Source organism: Centropristis striata, chromosome 21 (genome assembly GCF_030273125.1).
Source record: "Centropristis striata isolate RG_2023a ecotype Rhode Island chromosome 21, C.striata_1.0, whole genome shotgun sequence".
Taxonomy (NCBI): Eukaryota; Metazoa; Chordata; class Actinopteri; order Perciformes; family Serranidae; genus Centropristis; species Centropristis striata.
This window is the reverse complement of record NC_081537.1, coordinates 10,315,817-10,336,597: the sequence shown is the minus strand read 5'-3', so window position 1 is coordinate 10,336,597 and position 20,781 is coordinate 10,315,817. Positions and strand designations below refer to the sequence as shown.

Sequence of the window (20,781 nt, the reverse complement as noted above, 5' to 3'; positions counted from 1 at the left end):
TGTAAAAGAGATGCTGTAATTGGTAAATGGAACATGGGGGTTGAAAATAAAACCCAAAGCTTTTAACCAAATTGGGCCATAATGAACACTGCAGTTAACACCATGCATATGTGTAACAAAGTTTTAAGTAATAAATTCCCTTCAACCACATTTTTATTGTACATTTACCATTTCAACGCATGTAAACTATCACAAAAATCAACAAAGGTTTAAAATGTCGGCTAGAAATATCTGGAAAAGGCAAAAATATTATTTCTGTCGTTGCAGTACAAATGATACAAATTCAAATTACCGGAACTTTCTTATGAAACGAGGACAACCCGGACAGCTTTCTGAGACGGACTCGAACAAACGCAAAGTCGACGCTGGAGGGAGTTTTGAGCGGCGCATGGAGGCAGAGTGCTCGGCCAAACACCTCAGAGGCTGACTTATTTCTTGCTTTATCGTTGGAATATACCTTTTAGCCATCATGGAAGCGGACGGCGACATAATAACGACGCCGCGAGGTTTTCACTGCACTCTGTGCAAGGTCAATTTACCAAACCGTAAGAAACTTAAGCTAACTTTGCTATATTTACGTTGGCTCTAACTTATGTTTTCAGTTTCCATTCTCTGTAAGCCCCTCGCAACTTTAATGTATGTATGTATGTTGGTAACCGCATTATCGGAAATAAATTCCCAGATAACATTTTGCTATGAAAGGGATTGAAAATAACATTACTGTCACTTCTAGAATTAATGAGGTACCGTCAATGGCATGCATTGTTACAACAGTTAACCTTAGCTAACTTATGTTAGTACCAACATAATTTTAATTGTCCAAGCCAAATATTTTAAATTTATTAGATACATTTGTCATGTTTTATTAGCTAAATACGTTTTGAATGAGAAACTATGGCGGGAATATGTTAGGAAGGATTTTCCAATTAACTGTTTATATTCATATTTAAATTTCCTGCAGTGCCAAGCTTGGAGCAGCATGTCAAAGGGCGGAAACACAACACACTGAGCACTGTGCGCATTACCAGGAAGACCCAGGAGCAGCACAGTGTGTTTGTCAGTGGCCTCAAGCCTAACATCTCTCAGTCTGATTTAGCTGAGTACTTCCAGCAGTATGGTCAAGTCTCAGATGTTATCATGGATAAAGACAAGGTCAGTCAGCCGCAGGTATTACCAGTACATAAACTGTGTTCTTAGCAAGAGCACTGGTGGTCAGTTTCTTTGCAGTACATGGAAAGTGACTGATGAACCTCACTGTAGTCTGACTGTGATGTCATTTTGTGCTCACAGGGTGTGTACGCCATCGTGCAGTTCACTGAGACTGACAGCGTTCAGGCGACCCTGTCCTGTGTGGAGCATCTGATGAGAGGCTTAAAGCTGCGAGTCAAACCCAGAGATAAGAAGGACTTCAAGTTGGTTCCTAAGAAGAAGGACAACCAGAACCTGCAGCAAGCTTTCGACCGGCTCAAACCACAGCTGTGTCAGTTGGTGTCTGTAAGGATCCTTTTTTCAAATATAAAGCCAGTAAAAGGGTCCATACTAAAATATATCCTATATTAACCATACAGTTATCTTATTTGATATAAAATAAGTAGATATTTTTGGAAATTGGTGCATGAAAATACTGGTAGCTTTGTAATTTATTATTTAACAAAGGGACTGTGGTGTTGTCCATTTTTCTACTTTAGGTGGATGCACAGATGCAGTACGTCGTGGAGCGATTTCAGCTTGGAGAAAATGAGAAGAAGGCCCGAGGCTTGCTGGTTCAACTCCTGCAGGAGGTTTTTGTGGAGTTTTTTCCAGGTGACCTTTTGTAAACATGCATCTGGAGAGTCTGTTTCTGAAATCTTGTCTAGTAAAGTGATAATTGCAAAGGATTGTCCTAGGTTCGCTCCCTCAATTTTTATTCTATGTTTGGGTTGGTTGCAGACAGCCAGATTCAGCCATTTGGTTCATCTGTCAACACTTTCGGCGTCCACTCCTGTGATTTAGACCTGTTCCTGGACCTTGAAAACACCAAGGTTTTCCAGGCGCATGCCAAGTCTACCACAGAACAGGTCTGACATTTTTAGAGAGCTTTTTTTACCCAGTGTTGCCACCAAAAATCAGGTTTACACAATTGATTGCCTAAATATGAAATAATGTGATTCTTTTTCTCCCTCTTTCTTCAGGCACGGGAGGGCACGTCAGACGATGGCCGCTCCGAGGACTCCATCCTGTCTGACATCGACCTGTCCACTGCCTCTCCAGCCGAGGTCCTGGACCTCGTAGCAGCCATCCTTAGACGATGTGTCCCCAGCGTCCACAAAGTCCACGTGGTCAGCAGTGCTCGCCTGCCCGTAGTCAAGTTCCACCACCGCGAGCTTAACCTGCAGGGGGACATCACCATCAACAACAGGTCAGCCGGCGGTTCTTTCCTTGCTGCTTTGTAACATCTGAAAACTTCAGGTTTAGATATACAGCAAGCTTTTATCCTTTTTCCCTCACTAGACTGGCAGTGAGGAACACCCGCTTCCTCCAGCTGTGTTCAGGGGTGGAGGACAGACTGAGGCCTCTGGCGTACACAATCCGCCACTGGGCCAAGCAGAAGCAGCTGGCTGGTAAGATGAAATAACATGAACCTAAGAGCATAGCATATAGCTCCAATTCTGTTTATAATAATAACCAGTGGTGGAAGAAGTATTAAGATCCCTTATTTAAGTAAAAGTACTAAAGGCACATTGCAGAATTACTCCAATACAAGTAAAAGTCCTACATTCAAAACATACTTCAGTAAAAGTATCAGCATTGAAATGTACTTCAAGTATCAAAATTAAAAGTACTCCTTATGCAGAATGAACCCACTCAGATTGTTTCATATATTCTAAATATATTATTACATTACTTGTATTGATGCATTTATGTAAGCAACATTTTAATTTTGTAAAGATAGTGCTCATCTTAACTACTTAATAGACTGTTATGTGGTTTAATTTGAAAAAATGTCTTGTCATTTTAAATTGATCATATTTTCAATGTTAAATCTTGACCAGAAAAGTAACAAACAAACAAAGCTGGAAGCTAAATGTAGTGCAGTAAAAAGTACAATATTTGCCTCAAAATGTAGAAGTATCAGCCAGTGTAAAGTTGCATAAAATGCAAAAAAAATCTACTTAAGTACAATAGTTGAGTAAATGTACCACTGATAATAACTGATCTTATTTACAATAAGGATCAGTGCGATGTGGTTATCAGTGCATGTATGATGTTATTTCATAGTTTTGTCAGCAGAGGTCAGTAAAGCTCCACTTGCCCATCATGATCTTGTTGTCTGTGTGGACGCTGATTTCTAATGCATTTTTAGTGCCTTGTTATGGAAGCTGTGGTTAAAAGAAATGTGACCCAAGCACAGCTCCTTGTGTGTTGTATTACTACAGGCTGTGTCCCTGTGTTCTTTACTGAAGAGCATTATTACCTTTACTCCTGGGGCATATCATCTTTATTCTCTTTGATGAGCCGTAGCCTCTAATGCTGCCAGTGCGGCTTCCCACAAGGCACTTGTGCAGAGTTATTTGCAGAGCACGTTGCATGTTAGGCCGCTGTTGTAAAACAAATATTTTCAAGTGATCTCATAGAAAAAAGCTAACAAAGACATCACATTAAAAGCCAGTGTTTCATCATCAGGCGACAGGCCACACTCTCTATCATAGCATGTAAGCAAGCGGGTTAAGGGTAAATCAATTTTGTTCCATAAACGCAACAGAACAATTTTCATTTATATGAGAGGCCCACCATAGGCCATTTTTTTGTCTTGTTAAATTAAGGGGGGCAGCAGATTATTATTTCTTTATAAGATATCAAAACTATGAAAGAACACATAAGAAAATATAAAAAAATATTCTGGTTTGTTTGACATTTTTTTGTTCACTACATAATCCCATATGTGTTCCATTATTTTTCTGTTGTTTTTTTTGTTTGTTTTAAATATTAATCTACACTGTAGAAAATATAAAAATAAAGAGAATCCATTAAATGAGAAGGTGTGTCCAAACTTTTGACTGGTATTGTAATTTGTTTCACAGGTTTGGTGCTAAATGTAACCATTTACCTGCTGAGAAAACCCCTAATTGTCAATATATGTAGGCAAGCCATACATCCTCTGAATGCTCCAGATCTCTAGTTTGTGCTTGTAAAGTTTCACAAGGGTGTGATCATCCTAGACCTCACAGCAGCTCATTCAATACATTGAGGTCACTATTTTCATCTTTATAATATCCTGTATTTACAGAACACACGCACAGCATTGCACTCATCACGGTTTCCCTCCTGTCAGCTATTAACTGAATCACATTTAAATTGTAATGTGTAGGTAATCCCAGTGGTGCCGGCTCCCTACTCAACAACTACGCTTTAACGCTGCTCATCGTCTTCTACCTGCAAAACTGTGATCCTCCTGTCCTCCGCACAGTGGACCAGCTCAAAGACATGGCCTGTAAGTGCTGCATTGCTCCGGCACTCTTTTTTTTTTCCTATACTTTTTGTGTGTTCACAGCAGAATATCCAGTTATCTGGCTTTACTTAAAAGAAATCTACATAAACCCTCTACTGTTTGGATTTCACTTGCATATTCAAGTCTTTTTTTATTGATGGGATACACCATATTATTATCATTTGCAGGTCTGATATGTACAGTTTCCTTAATGTAAAAATATATAATAACCAGTGGCTTAATGGATCTATCATGCTATATTTTTTAGAGCTTGGTTTTGTTCAGAGGCACTTTTAAATTGGATGTTGTATTTAATTTGTAAACTGTTGCTATGCACTTGTCTTTTAATTTTAAATCAGTTTCTTTCACAGAATGACAGGTGTAACCATTAGTACAAGGGGTCTCACCACCAGTCTCTATATAATAAATTGCATTGAATTACAGTGTTGACATGAATTTGTAGAATCCTAGAATGCTGTCAAACACGGGACATCATTTTCAAACATAGTATGTACACAGGTCTATCTTTAATATGTACTATACTCTTATTAAACAAAAATTATTGGTAATACATTTTGTGGAAATGTAACCACTTACATGCAAAGTGGTGCTTGTATACACAGTGTGAAAAACGTAAATAAAAACAAAATTTATTTTATTCAGAATGAGTGTATAGGTTAAAATATATTTCCCAGTTTGAGCATTAGCTTGTCTGTGTACTGTATGCAATTGAATGTGGCTTGTGAACAATATGCAAATCTTTGAATTCTGTATTTATTACATTTTTCACAGTCTCTAAACATAGAAAATCAGTTGAAAGAACAAATCTGTTTTGTACGAGTTGTTCTTGCAATCAGGCCCCAGCCTCCTTCTCTCCATTGGTGTACAGTTAACAATTCATCTGTCTTTATGAACAAATTTCCAGTTAATGTGTGATTGTGAAAATGGATGCAAGCAAAAGCATTTAAACTGCTATTTGGACAGCAAATGACATTGTGTTTAAAAATGAAGATATATGAATCAGAGTATTCAATTTCACTTTCTAAGATACATTTTTTCCCAGACAGGTTATTATTACTTTCTTATTGTAGATTGAGGAGGTCTCATACAATGACAATGGTATTTTAATGTGTCTGTTTTGCTATCATTTCTATTATAAACTGTGTTCACCTCTCTGCAGGTGAGGAGGAGGAGTGTGTGATTGAGGGATGGGACTGCACCTTCCCTAGTCAGCCTATTGCTGTGCCCCCCAGCAGGAATAAACAGGACCTCTGTAAGTCAGAGTCATTTTAAAACAGAGTGTAATTTGTTTGCAGGTATTTCCCGTGACATGTTTATATATGTTTATATATATACCACTCTTGATGTACATGCTTGTCTTCTCCATCTAGGCACCCTGCTCTTCGGCTTCTTCTCCTTCTATGCTAAGTTTGATTTTGCCAGTAGCGTCATATCTGTGAGGAAGGGGCGTGCACTCCCAATTACTGATTTCCTCAGCCAGAATAAAGATGAGGAGGCCATGCAAGAGGAAAAACCCACCAAGACCCAACTTCATGGTCCCAAACTGGGCCCCCTAAATCTCTTAGACCCCTTTGAGCTCTCCCACAATGTCGCTGGAAACCTGAATGAACGCTCCCACCGCAGCTTCCAGAGGGAGTGCCAGGAGGCCGACAAGTACTGCCGCAGCCTGCAGTACCAGCGCAAATCCTCCAAGGGGAAATCATGGGGGCTGGTGCGCTTATTCGCCCCCCATGGAGAGGTCCCAAAGGCCAAAACTGAGCAGCTCACAATCAGCATCCCTTTCAAATCAGCGTCGCTCCCTGAAGTGCTGCGTAATCAGCTGCACGCGGCAGGAGACGGTTTCCGTCTGATGTGGTTTCAAAAGGTTTGCTGTGCTGTGGAGGAAGTCTTCCAAAGAGTTCTTGGGTGTCACTTTGCTCCCTCCGCAGTCGAGGACTCTGCTTTTGATGCATCCGCGGACATGGAGACTACCTCCTCGTCCCTCAACACATCAATTAATGACAGCTGTGACAGTGTTGAATCTCACAACGAACCCAGCCCTGTGGGCAGAGCTGCCGTCGGCGCCAAGAGGCAGCTATCGTCTGGTAGTGATGCTTCCGTGTCGCCTCAAGGCAAAAAGCCAAGACTGGCGAAAAGAGGCAGGCCCGAATTCCCTCACTGGATCTGTGTGCAAAAGCACATGGTGTGGGCTGGCAGGAGGAAAGTGAGAAGAGAGCTGATCAAAGATACAGACTCGAGGCCAGAAGGCAGCTGCATGGAGCTGGAGTCACAGGTCACAGCGCACATCATAGAAAAGGAGCCAGAGCTCAAGGAGCCCCTGGAGTTCAAGGTCCAGTCCGAGATGATCGGAGGCACAGAAAGCACAAAGGCACTGCTCAAGCTGGAGCCAACCAGCGATGCGGCAGGAGTTTTTCATGACTTCTTTCATTTCCTGGAAGCCTTCTTACCCAAGATGGTAGAGACACTGCTTGAGAAAGAACATTAAAATGGAGCCTGTTTCAGGTCATGTCCCTTATTTTGAGTTTTCTTTGTTCTCTTTAAAAGATGCCATTACTGCTACTTGTAGTAACCCCTTAGAGTGGGACATGAAAGAGCATTACCGTTGCTTTATGTTGACCAGGCATCGATTATATTTGTAAATGTAAGCTATGTCAAGTTTGTAATGGTTTCATCTAAATTTGTACTTTTTTTTGTTTGTTCAGAATAAGATTTCCTGATTAAGCCCTACTTTTGTGTTTAGGACTCAGCTTGGTAATACATTTCTGTTTAAAATCATTAAATGATTGAAGTTTAAAGGTGCTGTACATGAGATTCAGAACAAAACTCTAGGCATGGACATAAGAGCACAAGCCAGGTGGCTGAGCAGTGCTAGCTATGCTAGCAGCGCTAAAAGGACTAACAACAGCAACAAAGCTGACGGTGCCAATGGGGTTTAAATTGCACTCACAGGGTTAACCTAGGTGATAATGCTGTGTCACCACTGTGGGACGTGATTGACAGCAGTGCTAACAGTGGGCCCTTCTGACAGAGCTAAAGTTTAATTCACGCTACACCACTTTAGCCCTGTTTTTCCCTTGGCTGACAGTTTTTGGAGCGCCCAACAAAAGCCCTAGATGAGGGGCAAACTGGTGTTCACTCAACAAAAACTCAAGCCAATGTGATATCTGGTGGGATATCTAGTAGGCTCAATATCTCAAGCTGTCAATGAGCTACAGTCAGTGAAGTGGTGTATGTGTGTGTTTGAGAGATAAAAAAGAGAGACTGTGGAAAATGGGCTATTGAACACAATGTTTATGTGAGTAATTCAGTTTTCCAGGCAGCTGTTTTATCATGTTTTGACCCGTCCACCCCAAGCACAGTGAAGTTTTTTACTAAGCTCGAACCACAGACTGTATCGTGCTTGAAACTTCCCCGACCCACGAGTCAGCCCAGCCAATCACCATAAATACTCGCCTGCAATTTCTCCTGGAAGATCTTGGTAGTGTTCGGCCCTCCTGTCACCAAGCGATCATGCACTGTCTGTGAAAACCACGATGTCTTCAAAACTGCAGATTACAAGACAGCTAGTTGTGTAGTGTGAACAGTGCAGCGATCTGATGACTCTGAAAATCGTGTAGTGTGAAGTTGACCGTGTTAATGAGGGTTCTATCACACTCAAATATTTGTTTACTGCTATATTAATGCTCTGTACAAAACCTTTAAAAGGGAGACTTCAGTAGCAGGCATTTACACAGCATCAACTAATAAAAAACTGCCTCATTCTGTACTCAGTAGTTGTGAATATTCAGGACTGTAAGTACATTTATTTTGCCTTCACGCTCCATCTCTACAACAGCCATTTTTTCATAAAGAACCAGTAATTTGGTTGGTTTCAGCTTTGCTCCAACATTGCTGCCAGAAAGCAGCCATTGAGTGGCGCTTCTATCCAGTCAGGTCTTTGCTCATATGCCTGAGACAGATGAGAGTAATTACTCAGGCAGGCAGACTGCTTTATTACAGCAGGACAAGCAGGAGCTGTGGGATGCACAGAGCTCCCATGTGCTGATTAACATCATTCATCTCATTTTTAAAGGGAAATGCAGATGGCCGGCAGGTTAGATAGGGCTATGGAGAATAGAGATGGCTGTGATGATGAGGAAGTTTGAGACGGCTTACCACATGTTAATCTGATGGTGGCTCTCATTACTGATAGGATGTTTGTTGTGACCATGAATTGAAAGATAAAACTGTGGAACATGACCAATTTTGTGATCCAACAGAAATCACAATGTGTTCTTTGGGAGAAAATAGAATAAAACTAACTGCTCCAAAATCTAATGAGCAACAGTGTTCCCTAAGCCAATAAAAAGTATATTTTGGGCGCTCAAATATTATCAAAACCTACAAATGGATGATGGGAATGATTATGTCGGTCGGGTCTTTGGTCTAGACTGAAATATCTAAACTATTTTGTACAGGGATTCATGGTCCCCAGAGGATTAAACATTTTTTACTTTGGTGATTCTCTGACTTTCCATTTAGCGCCAACAGCAGGTCAACTTTTTCACTTATCCTATGAAATCTCCAGATATCCATAAAATGAATCAGCGGATCATGGTTCCAAGAGGATGAGCACCACCATGAGCTTTACATTTATGATTTTTAGTTAAATGTCTCAACTATTTAATAGATTTTTGCTTTTTGTTGTAGGTTGAACCTTCTATTGTGCATTTATTATTAGTTTTCTAAAGCTTGCTTGGTGGACAAAAATCTCCCCAACCATTGGCGGCCACAGTTTTGCCCTCAGAGGCTGAAAAATGGAGTGTTTGGGAATGCATAAACATGTGGGGACAGATGTGAACATGGTTGCAATTATTGCAAAAATGTGCATTTCCTGACATTTTGATGGCATATCACTTGAACAACAGCCCATTTCATTCGCCGTAACTTCATGCTCCTTCAACATCACCATCCCTTGTTTTTCAAAGGTGCTCCTGATATATGGCCTCTCACTTACACCTCTAAGCCAGCGAATCAAAATGATTGATATCAAAACTGGGGTGGTGTTGCTGTTGGTCAAAACGCAATACAAAACATTACTTTTTATACTGATAAGACTCATACAAGATATTTTCCTTAAGTTTCCTTACATAAAACAAGCAATATATTGTGATTGGACATCAACATCTAGTGGAAAACAGTGAGTAATGGTTTCATTGGGTATTGACCAGTTCAGTTACATGTAGCTCATTTGCTTTAATTACTACAAAAATTGATTCCAGTGGGCATTTGCACCACATCTGCATCTTTCAGACTCTGCTTCATTCCCTTCCCTTCGTTCCCCAGAAATTATTGGAGGAAAAAAAGCCAATTTAATGTTTTTTCTGTAATTGGAGTCTATTGGGAATAGATCCTGAGTCAACCCCCCTGAGACATGAATTCAACACAGCCTGCGAGCAATATCAGCTTTTTACAGCTTCTGCTCAATCCACTGTGACGCATAAATACAGTCACATCTAATGTGAAATCATCTTGTTTTTGTAGTGTGACGCTGTAAGTTTGTGGCAAATCTCGTCATCAGTCGTTCGGCACGATCGGATGCCTCGAGGGGGAGGTGAGTAAGAGAATGACTTCATCCAGCCAGTGTAGATTTTAGGAGGAATTATTTTGATACATAAATAGCACACTGGCTTCTCTAATTCGTAGTAGAGGCTTTGAGAGCATGCTCTGAATCAAATCATCGACCTTTCCCGAGCCCTCTGACACCTGCCTCGCCATCCATCAGAATTACCTGAAGCTGCCATTGCCAGCTCGCTCATAAACACATCAGATGGTGGGATATTGCTGTAATTGGCTGGCTCTGCTTTCCAGAAAAGACAAGTGATACTGTTGCTGGCAGAGCAGCTTTAGTCCTCAGGGGAGACTGAAAATCACGAGGCATCGCTGTTTTGGAAATGAGCAAATGACAAGCCCTGACGTGTGCACATTGTTTAAGACTAACATGACTCTGCTGTAATGAGTGTGTGTTTGTGTGTTGTGGTGTTGTAGGTAGAAAATGTATGCATTTATTATTGTTTTTTTTGATTGGCACTAGGTGGCACATATTAGATTAGATTGTATGGTCATGAACATGGAAATAGAATAAAGCAGAAAAAAAGACATCAAATCTATGCCAAATCAACATAGCAGGATGGTCTGAATGGCAGCCATCTTTATGTGTACCATTTCCATTGCAAAGAAATGTGATAGTTGTAGTGGGTTAACTCAGTGGTTTTCAAAGTGGGGGCCGCGGCCCCCTGGGGGGCCGCCAGGGGGCGCTAGGGGGGCCTTAGAAAATTGGAGGGAAGATGAGAAAAAAAAATCAAAAAAATCAAAAACAAATTATTTTTTATTTTTTTATTTTATTTTTTTAATAACCATTTGTCCTGAACCGTACAATACGTAAACTGCCGTAATCGTCGGATTCTCAAGTTCAGCTGCAAATTCGGCATGACGACATCATAATCTGTGTAGACCGTTGTTATCAAGCTGCTCTGCTCCTCAAGCTAGCGTGTAGCTAGCTAGCGCAAAATGGACAGGTTTTTGACAACAAAAAGACCAAAGGAGAAGACCAACAGCCCTGCCGTGGAGGACTCGTTTTTTTGTAGCATTGTCGGTGGGTTTGGGGGTCCCCGGCCAGAAGCTAATGCTATTTGGGGGGCCTTGGCATGGAAAAGTTTGGGAACCCCTGGGTTAACTTACTAATAAACAGATGCATAATCTTGTGGAAAGCTGTGTGCTCACTGTGGTGAAGTTTTGTGGTAACAACCTAATAAGTAGTGGAGTAGTACGAAGCATAGAGAGCTACCATGGAAATTAGTAAATTTAACAACTTAATGCACATCTTCCACACACTGTTGGGACAGTTGGAAAGCAAATACTAGAGACAGATCGCACCTAAGCCCTACCCCCATCTAAGGGGAAAACAATTCATCATTCTCCACTGACTTTGCATTGAAAGAAGGAGCCTCTTTGACAATTCAGTCTGTTAGCAAACAGCAGAAAAATTATCGACAGGGTAAAGAACCCATTACATTCGTACCAATTACGTTTTTTTTTATCTGACAAGCCAAAAACATTTAAGAGGGCAAAAGTGGATACAGATGTAGTGAGTTACAGTTTCAATGGGGAAAACTGTGTATGATCCTGATACTCAATATATACGTTAACTTACATATGCAACACATTTTATTAGTAAATCATATATCAAAAGTCAGTTTTAAGCTAACCGCATTTCTGTGAGTTAAGCTAAAGTAACTCATGTTTTAGTTGAATGTGGATACTTCAGAAATCATGCAGTATTAAGTTGCTTAGCTTGCTAACATTAGCTTGCTAACATAGCTAACATCCTAGTCCTTTCTGGTAGACATAGAGAGTAAGAGAGAGATGTGCTTAAGTCTAATAGTTTAAGCTAGAAACAGGCATTTTGATAGTTTGGTTTCAGCCCATGGTTGTGTATTGCGGCCCCTCCATTGTGCGTGGTTTTAGTATGACGTGGCGCTTTGTCTCTAATGCTATAAACAAATGAGTGACAACTTTGTTTGGCCCATTTCCTGTAACTAGTTTAATTAGCACGGTAGCAAGCGAGCTAACTAACTAGCCATCCAGCTAGCTTTCTAATTCCACCTTGCACCCTGCTGCACTGGTTACAGAAAATAAGCCCAACAGCGGACTGGTTTACAGTCCCTCTGACAGCTTAGCTAACTAGCTAGCTAACTAGCCAGCAGTCCACACTTCACAACCCTGCTAGTGTGTGCTGTCACATTAAATTAACAAGAATCACCATTTGGTATGTAGCAGCTAAATGAGTAAAGCACTGTAGTAGTGCTCTAATTCAGGATTAGCCAGCAGCCCCCTCCTATTCTGTCTCCTGAGCTGTGCAAACAGACTTGGCTGCTGAAAAGCACTCTGTTCATATTAGTGGCTCCCCTACTCTGGAGATAAGGCTAAATAAAAACGCATCATCATTTCCCCCTTTCTGTCTGTGATGGCAGGAAGGAGTCAGACATTCTCCCGGCAGATTGCTCTTACACAAGAATGGACTTTTGTAAGTGTGTGTGTGTAATCCTCCTTTCTTATTTGTACTAGGTAGTGTGTCATGCAAATGGAAATGGTGCAGACAGGTTGAGGAGGAAAGCTTTTAGAGCTCCATTTGATGAGCACAGGTAGATTCCTACAGTAAGTAGATTTACATGATTTGTTCAAGTTATCGCTCTTTGCTGTGAAATGTCTATGTCTAACCTAACAAAGTCACAGACATTATTAGCACCTGCATCAGCAGGTGACACCAAAAGTTAGTCAAAGTGAACAGGATGAGAGAAAAAGTTTTGACAATCAGTAGCCTCCTACTGGTCCTATTATCTCGGCCTTGATGGCAACACAAACACTTCTCCCCTCTGTAGGGGCCCAAACTGCTCTTCAGGAGTGCATTAGCCGGGGCTTATTGGACTGTGAAAACTTTAACTGTCTGCCCTTTTCCCTTATCTGGGAGCTGTTACTTTCTCAGTGTTTACCTACAAACACTGGGGCACGCTAATGAGTTTGTCTTGTGCATATTGTTGTTTCTTGCCATTGACTTTTACAGCTCGTAGAGTGAACGCAGAGAGGTTGATTACTGGAGTAGAATTAACTAAATGTTCAGGATGGCCACTGTTAAGCTGTGGTAAAATGGGTGATTACGATGGAAAGGACATATCAGTTCCCTTGAATGGAAGAATATGTAATCACGTTTAGCTATTCTCATTCTCATCATTGGGGTTTTTTCAACTCATCTGTTTGTTAAAAGCCATCATTTTCTAATTTAGGTGCTGTTTTGCATCAATTTGGACGTCATTGAGTGTTAAAAAGTGCGGTACACTAATTGTCCCTTAATATCAGTTTGAATTATGAGACAATAATTGCTCAGAAATGGTCAGCGCAATCAATGTGTAATACCACAATCCACTTACAGCCTTTATGGCAAGGTCATATAACTGCTTGTTTATTGTCAACAGCGGTAGCGGCAGCTCTACAGAGGCTGACAGCTGGGATTTATGCCCAAATCAAGTTGTGTTTTTGACAAGGGTTTAGGGACAGACATAGGAAAAGCCATTGTTCTTTTATAACTCTATAAAGAACAAGAGAGGGATTGTCATGCCTTCCCCAGGGAGCCCAGTAGGACAACATGTAGTGTGCTGTTGTGTTATTTGGAGCTATGACAATTTATTTGATTCATCCATGATCTAATGCATGGATGATAGTAATTTTATACAGCAGGGCTTTAATTTGAGATATATCAGCTGCACATCTCTATCATGTGTGCAGACGTAAAGGACAGGAGCAGTAGCCCTAAGCATGTGCACACTAATAAAGACATCACTGCAATCGTTGGATAAGGGACAACTTCAGGCGTCATGGACTGGACAGCAGACCGTGAAGATCCAAGATAAACAGGAGCCCCTGCAAAGGTCATAAATGTGACCGATTGCATTAGACTCAGCCTCAGCACTTGAGACCTGAAAGGTATTTATGTACACACTGTCTTTGCGTGTGCTTTGAGTGTGTGCTCATGTCGTATGAGCGTCATCGTCTCACACCCACCCTCAATAGTGATATGAATTAAAAAAGGCATCATGTAAGGGTTAATGAAAGTGATATTAACACCTCAATGGATCGTTAAATTTAATTGTAACAGAATTCCTGCAGTAAAAATGACTTTCTCCAATGCATGCTGATGTTATGAGTGTGTGCATTATTGATCTATGGATGCTATAGCCTATGACCTCTTCTTCCAGAACATATCAATGGATTTATCACCTTGTTAATGCATGACAGATGAATGCATAGAAGGCCAAAGGTGATGGGGCTAAGGATTAGGCTACACATTATTACAGATAAGATACATTCCATATGAATTAATTAATACAAAAGAACAAAAAGTTGTAAATTAACCAGATAAGCAGTCACAAACATGCAATTCCACACCAAGTGTCCTCCTCATCCACCTGAAGATGAATTGGTTTGTTCATTAACTACCCATGCATGGAATTGATCAGGCTCTATAAAACAATTGGATGACTCTGATTACAGCCCTGTGCACTGCAAAAAACTTACCCTAATTAATTGTAAATTAGAGTACATTTGGTATTTTACTTCTTTTAGGTTGAATTGGAGAGGAAGGCTCACATTTTCGTACAATTTCACTGCACATTATATAGACATGGGCTGTTTATGAGACAATGGGCCTGCAAAAGTGGGGAGAGGCAGTCTTTGTAGTTGTTTTGTGTCTCTTTGGGGTCATTTTGAATCTCTTCGGAGTTGTTTTCTGCCTCTTTGTGATTGTTTTGTATCTCTTTGTGGTCATTTTTTGCCTATAATAATGTTGTGTCTCTTTGTAGTCCTTTTCTCTTCCTTTGTTGTCATTTTGAGTGTCTTCCTGGTTAGCCTTCTTCTTTGATTGACATTTTGTAGGTGAAGGCTCCAGGCACCCCATAGGTCCATTCAGTATTCCATCCATGTATTACAGGTATAAAAATGTTTTCAAAGAATTTCAATTAACAAATATCAAACTTATGCTGCATATGTTAATATGACTTTTGAAGTTAGACATTTCAGATATTCTTTATGCTATTGTGAGAAGATAGCAACAGAATACGTGATGAATGGATTTACGTCTGTAGACTGTGATAGATGTTAAAATGTGATCTCTCCATTTCTGAGCAGTATACTGTTTGCAGGGTCAGCCATCACTTCTCTCACTCTGTTGCTACACTAAGCTCAAGTGCTGTGCAGGCTGTTATTTCAAGTGTGAAGGCCCAGTTGTATTGTTTTCTGATTGTTGGTATAATGTGGTTTCTGAACTTTCCTGTCGAGAGGCAGGACTTCAGTGCATATGAGTGCAGGTTTGTGTCACTTCTTTTGCAAATACTCTCACCCCTCTCACCCACTTATTTCTTTCAGAATCTAAAAAAAGTTTCTGCTGTTGTTCTTCACCTACAGGATTGTTAGATCACATACTGGTAGGAGGCCTATTGAACAAGGCCAGTAAACCTTTACACTTGATTTACAACTTCAGGCATGACATGATGTGCTTACCGGGCTGTAACCTATGTGACCTATGATTTGAACACATAAAACATAACAGGGGACTATTTTATGGAAACAGCTAGACTCTTTCAGCTATTTATGGTGCTGAACGGGCAGCCTTCACAGAAAATCCAGCATCCCGTTCATCTATTTATTTTATAATCATGCATGAGTGATGTACTGCAAATTGCAACTACTATAAGAGTGGTAAATTTTAAGATCTAAGCAATATAATTTACCACATAAAAGCCTAGAATTTACAAATGTATGGCTTTATGTATGTTTTTAATCAAAATTGACTTCATACTTCAGCTTAAAGTCAAATATTCAAATACCAAATATAGCTCTTATAGTAAAAAAAAACAAAACTAGTTTGAATATTTTATAGGGATAAGTTTCCTGTTACACGCTGCTGATGAAGAGAGGGGTGTGGTTAAGTGTTAGTCAGTGCGCATCAGGTATCCATCCTGCACTATATAACCCTGAGGACTGAGAGCAGAGCAGAAAGACAAGGACACCACCGGGAGACCACACCAGAAGACAACTATCCTAAAGTAAGTTTCTCACTTTAATGCATCTTTATTCTATAACAGAAATGATATATATTTTTTTACTTTAATAAAAGTCTTTTTCGAGTGCAAAATGTAAGATTTTTCAAAGGAAATTATAGCCTGATATTCCTCCTCAGATGGCCAACATGCTGAGATCATGGCTGATGTTTGCAGCGCTCGTCGTCTGCCTGCTGGTGTGTTTGAGCAGCTTTGCGGACGCCTACCCCCCCAAACCGGAGAGCCCGGGGAGCAACGCCTCACCGGAGGACTGGGCCAAATACCACGCAGCGGTCAGACATTATGTCAACCTCATCACCAGGCAGAGGTCAGTCACCTTCACCAAACTTCATTCAATTAAAAAGAAAAAAGTTTGTTTTTTTACATTAAAAAAAAAAAAAAAATCAAAACAGACAATGCAGAGATGTTTTAGGATTTCTAGCACCAGGTAGCAATAGGGCGATTTGTTACTCCATGATTATTGTGTCCAAAAGAATTCACGATGACGAAATTATCGCGATATAGAAAAAAATTCAAGCCAAATTTTTTTTTTTACTTTCTTTATAGTTCGTTTTATCTGTTGTTTTTATTTGCTTTAAATAATCATATGAAGGTGGAGAGGATGACCATTACCATAACTGTACAAAAGCGTAAAATATTTAATAGGTGCTGGATTATTCACACAATATTATCAAATGTGTATTATTGACACAGTATCAGTATTTTATTTTATTTTTTAAATATAATGCTTATCGCCAATACAGGTATATCACGAGACCGCTAGTTAGTCAAGTTTTGAACATTGTATTCATGAGTATACATACCGCTTCAATCCACAAATAAATCACCTAGAAAAAAATGAAAAATAAGGATAAAATAAAAAAATATTAATAAATAAAAAAAGTGGGTCAGCATCCTTTCCTACTCAGGTTTGGTCAGGCAGGTGGTCCACCTCCCTTGATATGAGGGATTAAGTCTGCAGCTCAAGGACAAGTGTTCAAGGGTAGCCACATGGGAGGTCGAGCCCTCACTTTGTGGCATTACTTCACTTATAGAAGTCCTGTTTTCCAGCAAAGTCAAAACTTTTCAGGGACTGACCAAGCCCTTATTTGACAAGCCGAGGAGGACTCCTGGGTCATTATTCTCAGGATAAGATGCATTGCTGTGCTTGTTATAAGAAATAATGAGGCAGAGGGCAGGAGCTTGGTTTCCCTCAGGCTAGTATATAAAGTTTAGACCAAGTAGAATCCTGCAATTGCTCCGTTGTGACCCCAAATCTGCTAACAGCTGGAACACAAGACATCCTAATCATTTACTTTTGGTTCTCTACCAGGAAACCAAATCTTTGAATATTTAATACTTAGTAGAATTTCAACACCTTTTTCTCGCTGTCATGCCTAAAATATTTCTTTTCTTTTTCTGATTACAGTTTTTATCAGATAACTAGTAGCGGTTATCAAATACACTGTCCCTGCTGTGTGGCACATCTTGACAAGAGCAGTTTAATAACAAGAAATGTATTCTGTTGTGCAGTTTCCCTGTGATGGAAGCTGAGTATAGTCTCATCATTTACCCTCAGTAGTCTGTAATTAGAGAGGCTGGATCTGTCATTGCACTCACAGGACTCACAGTCGAGCCTCTCGCGCCTCAAACAAAGGCAGGTTTACTCTTCAGTGGCCAGGCATTGATTTTTTGTGAGGAGACTTCAAAAGAGAAAGTCGGAGGAGCTTGTTGTGTTTGCCTTACTGGACGCCGCGCTGTGAACTTGAAAGTTCTTTCAGATAATTGCTCATCTGATTTGTGATTGGACTGCAGAGACTGAGTAGAGAAGCTGTGCTGATAAAAACTCAACAGGGGTGTTTGCAGATACCTTGTTCACAGCTTGATGGTTCTTGAAAAAAAGAAAGAAAAAGAGATTCATAGCCAGGCTGATGGGGTCACACCACCGGAGCACCCAGTGAAATGCTGACTGAGTGACTGGCCAGTGGAAAAAGCAGAGAAGTGTCTCACATGAATGAGAATCTCCAAATTATATTTAGTTGCAGTCATTACATGCTGGTCTGATTTGTCTCCAGGTATGGGAAGAGGTCGACCCCTGAGCAGGCGATGGCTTGGCTGCTGTTTGGGGCCGACTCGAGCCAAGACGCTGAACCGCGGTGAGAGAAACATGATGAAAATACATGTCAGGTTTTATCATATTGAACTTTTAAAAGCTGATACTGATACTAGTGAATGGTCTACACTCATTCTTTAGAATGTAAAAAACTGTTTTTAAAGCTCCCGCTTATATGACATATTACAACACAGCCCTATCAATATTGGTCCAACATACTGCATAGTCAAATTGTTTTATTGCAGTAAGCCTCACTGCTGTTTATAGTCCTGTTTTTAAGCACCTTATCAATATTTCACTCTTGTAGTATTGATTAGCATTTTCAATGTGGATTTACACTGTTCACTGGTCATGTCATTGTCTTAATGTCATAATCGTATGTTGAGTTTGTATATTTTTGGTTGCAGAAATTAATTAACCTGCTTTTTGTCCTCTCTTACAGCTCAGACTACAGTGATCAGTGGTAAAAGAGCCCGACGCCAAACCCACATTTCCCCCAATCTTTCGATTCATCAACAATCCAAAAAATAAACAAACACAGAGATTCTCAACCTGCACTGGACTTTGTGACTCTCCATATTTAATTGTTTAATGTGCATGCGAATCTCTCTCTTTCTCCCTCTCTCTATCTGTGCGTCTTCCTCTCTCAGTCTATTTTATTCTTTGGCCAAAAATGTAAATAATTTGTATCAAAAAATCTCTTTACAATTAAGAACTGAATGGAATAAAAGTATTAAATAGACACAAATGCTTTCTGTGTTTTCATTAAAGCCACCTGCAGTTACGCTTGTTGCCACTAGATGTCACTGTGTCGCCACGAAATGCACATTTGCAAGTTAATCTGTCATTGCTGCTCATGTATGGGTTCATATCGACGGCAGCGTGCAGGCTTCAACTTCACACAGAGGGTACCACCATAGACATATATACATAGACTCCGCATTGAGCCGGTTGGTCCGTTGCTGCAATACGTCAGCGCGGCCGCCATATTGGATGTGGCAGATCTGCCTGTAAACTAATGAAAGTAAACGGACTGAACTTCATAAATCGCCTTTCTACAAAGTGCTTTAAGTTAATGCCTCTTATTCACCCATTCACACACACACTAATATATCTGGGAAACAAATAGGCACCAAAAACAAAGTATGTAACTTTTAAAGTGATGATTATAAATGTTTACTCCTTATATTTAGGGTGACCAAGCGTCCTCTTTTGCCCGGACATATCCACTTTTTACGTCCTGTCCGGGGCTTTTTTATAAATTCACGAGAATGTCCGGTGTTCAATGTTTTTCATAGGACCAGTACACGTGCATGTAAATTGACCGGCGCTTTGCACACAACTTTTCGAGACGTAATTACCAAGAGGCTGCCTAGTGGGCGAGTCAGCGCCGCGCACACACACACAGAGAGAGAGAGGGCAGATCGACCAGCGGAGCAGCATTACATATTGAAATCTAACATTTAATCTGTGTCTATAATAACCAGATCCTGAAATGTAGATGTGACATGAGGGTTTTCTGAATAAAGAGCACTAACGTTTACATTTAACTGATTTGATTAATCGTTTTTATATTCACATTGATGAACATACAGTATATCTACACAGGGGGCATTGATGAGAATACATATCTATACAGCTATACAATTGCAGTCTGTGTGTGTGTGTGTGTGTGTGTGCAAGTTACTATTAAGTTACTATTATTATTATTATTATTTTTATTTATTATTATACCAACTGATCTGCTTTTTTAACTTCTTAAGTGTCCTTGTTCTATCCAGTGTTTTTTCTATTGTTGTTTTTTATTTATGCTACCTCAGTATTTTATTTTATTCTATTGTATTTTATTGTACTTGAATACCGGACTGCTGTGACAACCGAATTTCCCTTCGGGGATGAATAAATCTTATTAGTATTATGCGCGGGACTTCATAGTATTAGCCAAAATCAGCAAATTCTGTTCGTAAAATGACGTTATAATAGCCAGATACAATCAAAAGTATTTTTTGATTCTTACCTGTGAAAGGTAAGGCCATGCGATCGGGTTTGTACTGTAAATCTGTTGGTACATTTCCATGCAGCACATGAATGAGGCATCTTCTCGCTGTCTCCGCTTCTGCACTTTGCCACATCCAAGATGGCGGCGACGTTGACGTACGCTTCAGCACTCAATGCGGAGTCTATGTATATATGTCTATGGGTACCACACACCGCAAGACGCTTTTGTCATCACCAAACCTTCCCGCACTTCCTTTTGGGGGAAACAGGATCAGTGGTAACAGAGCAGCCAATTGGCTTTTAATCAATGGAGCTATTTTTGAGAGCACGCGAGCGGTTCTAGGTGAGGTCTCGTTAAAGATAGCAGTTTGTGTAGGTTGCTGCTGGCTTCGGTGTCGTGAAAGTGACTGCAGAGATTAAACAGGACCTGCCGTGTGCTGCTGCTTCAATAACTGCGAGTACAGCGGGGGAGATTTCTCCAAAACCTCTTGCTGCATCTTAAAACCGAGGAGACATCCAGATAAAGGTGACCGGGCAGGTGAGCGCTGCAA

At 40.4% G+C, this 20,781-nt stretch overlaps 3 protein-coding genes across 4 annotated transcripts in view; all 3 read left to right on the top strand.

Annotated features, from left to right (window-relative positions):
* Nucleotides 1-268: 268 nt before the first annotated feature.
* tut1 (terminal uridylyl transferase 1, U6 snRNA-specific) lies at nucleotides 269-8,566 on the top strand. The gene is made up of 10 exons (XM_059324625.1): nucleotides 269-545; nucleotides 962-1,152; nucleotides 1,291-1,494; nucleotides 1,689-1,803; nucleotides 1,930-2,057; nucleotides 2,172-2,398; nucleotides 2,491-2,600; nucleotides 4,349-4,471; nucleotides 5,649-5,741; nucleotides 5,860-8,566. Exons 1-10 carry the CDS (start codon nucleotides 470-472, stop codon nucleotides 6,972-6,974), a joined length of 2,382 nt encoding a protein of 793 aa, XP_059180608.1. The 5' UTR covers nucleotides 269-469; the 3' UTR covers nucleotides 6,975-8,566.
* A 5,325-nt stretch (nucleotides 8,567-13,891) lies between these two features.
* On the top strand, nucleotides 13,892-18,965 carry LOC131959566 (peptide Y). Its single transcript, XM_059324773.1, has 5 exons — nucleotides 13,892-14,008; nucleotides 15,960-16,125; nucleotides 16,260-16,447; nucleotides 18,195-18,275; nucleotides 18,675-18,965. Exons 3-5 carry the CDS (start codon nucleotides 16,260-16,262, stop codon nucleotides 18,697-18,699), a joined length of 294 nt encoding a protein of 97 aa, XP_059180756.1. The 5' UTR covers nucleotides 13,892-14,008; nucleotides 15,960-16,125; the 3' UTR covers nucleotides 18,700-18,965.
* A 1,483-nt stretch (nucleotides 18,966-20,448) lies between these two features.
* Nucleotides 20,449-20,781, top strand: part of mpp2b (MAGUK p55 scaffold protein 2b) — a 52,634-nt gene continuing 52,301 nt past the window's right edge. Inside the window, exon 1 of one of the 2 annotated variants that reach the window (XM_059324874.1) lies at nucleotides 20,449-20,756. The gene's annotated coding sequence lies outside the window, so the exon portion shown is untranslated. Of the gene's footprint in view, nucleotides 20,769-20,781 lie in introns of both variants that reach the window. The other variant, XM_059324873.1, reaches the window with a different exon arrangement.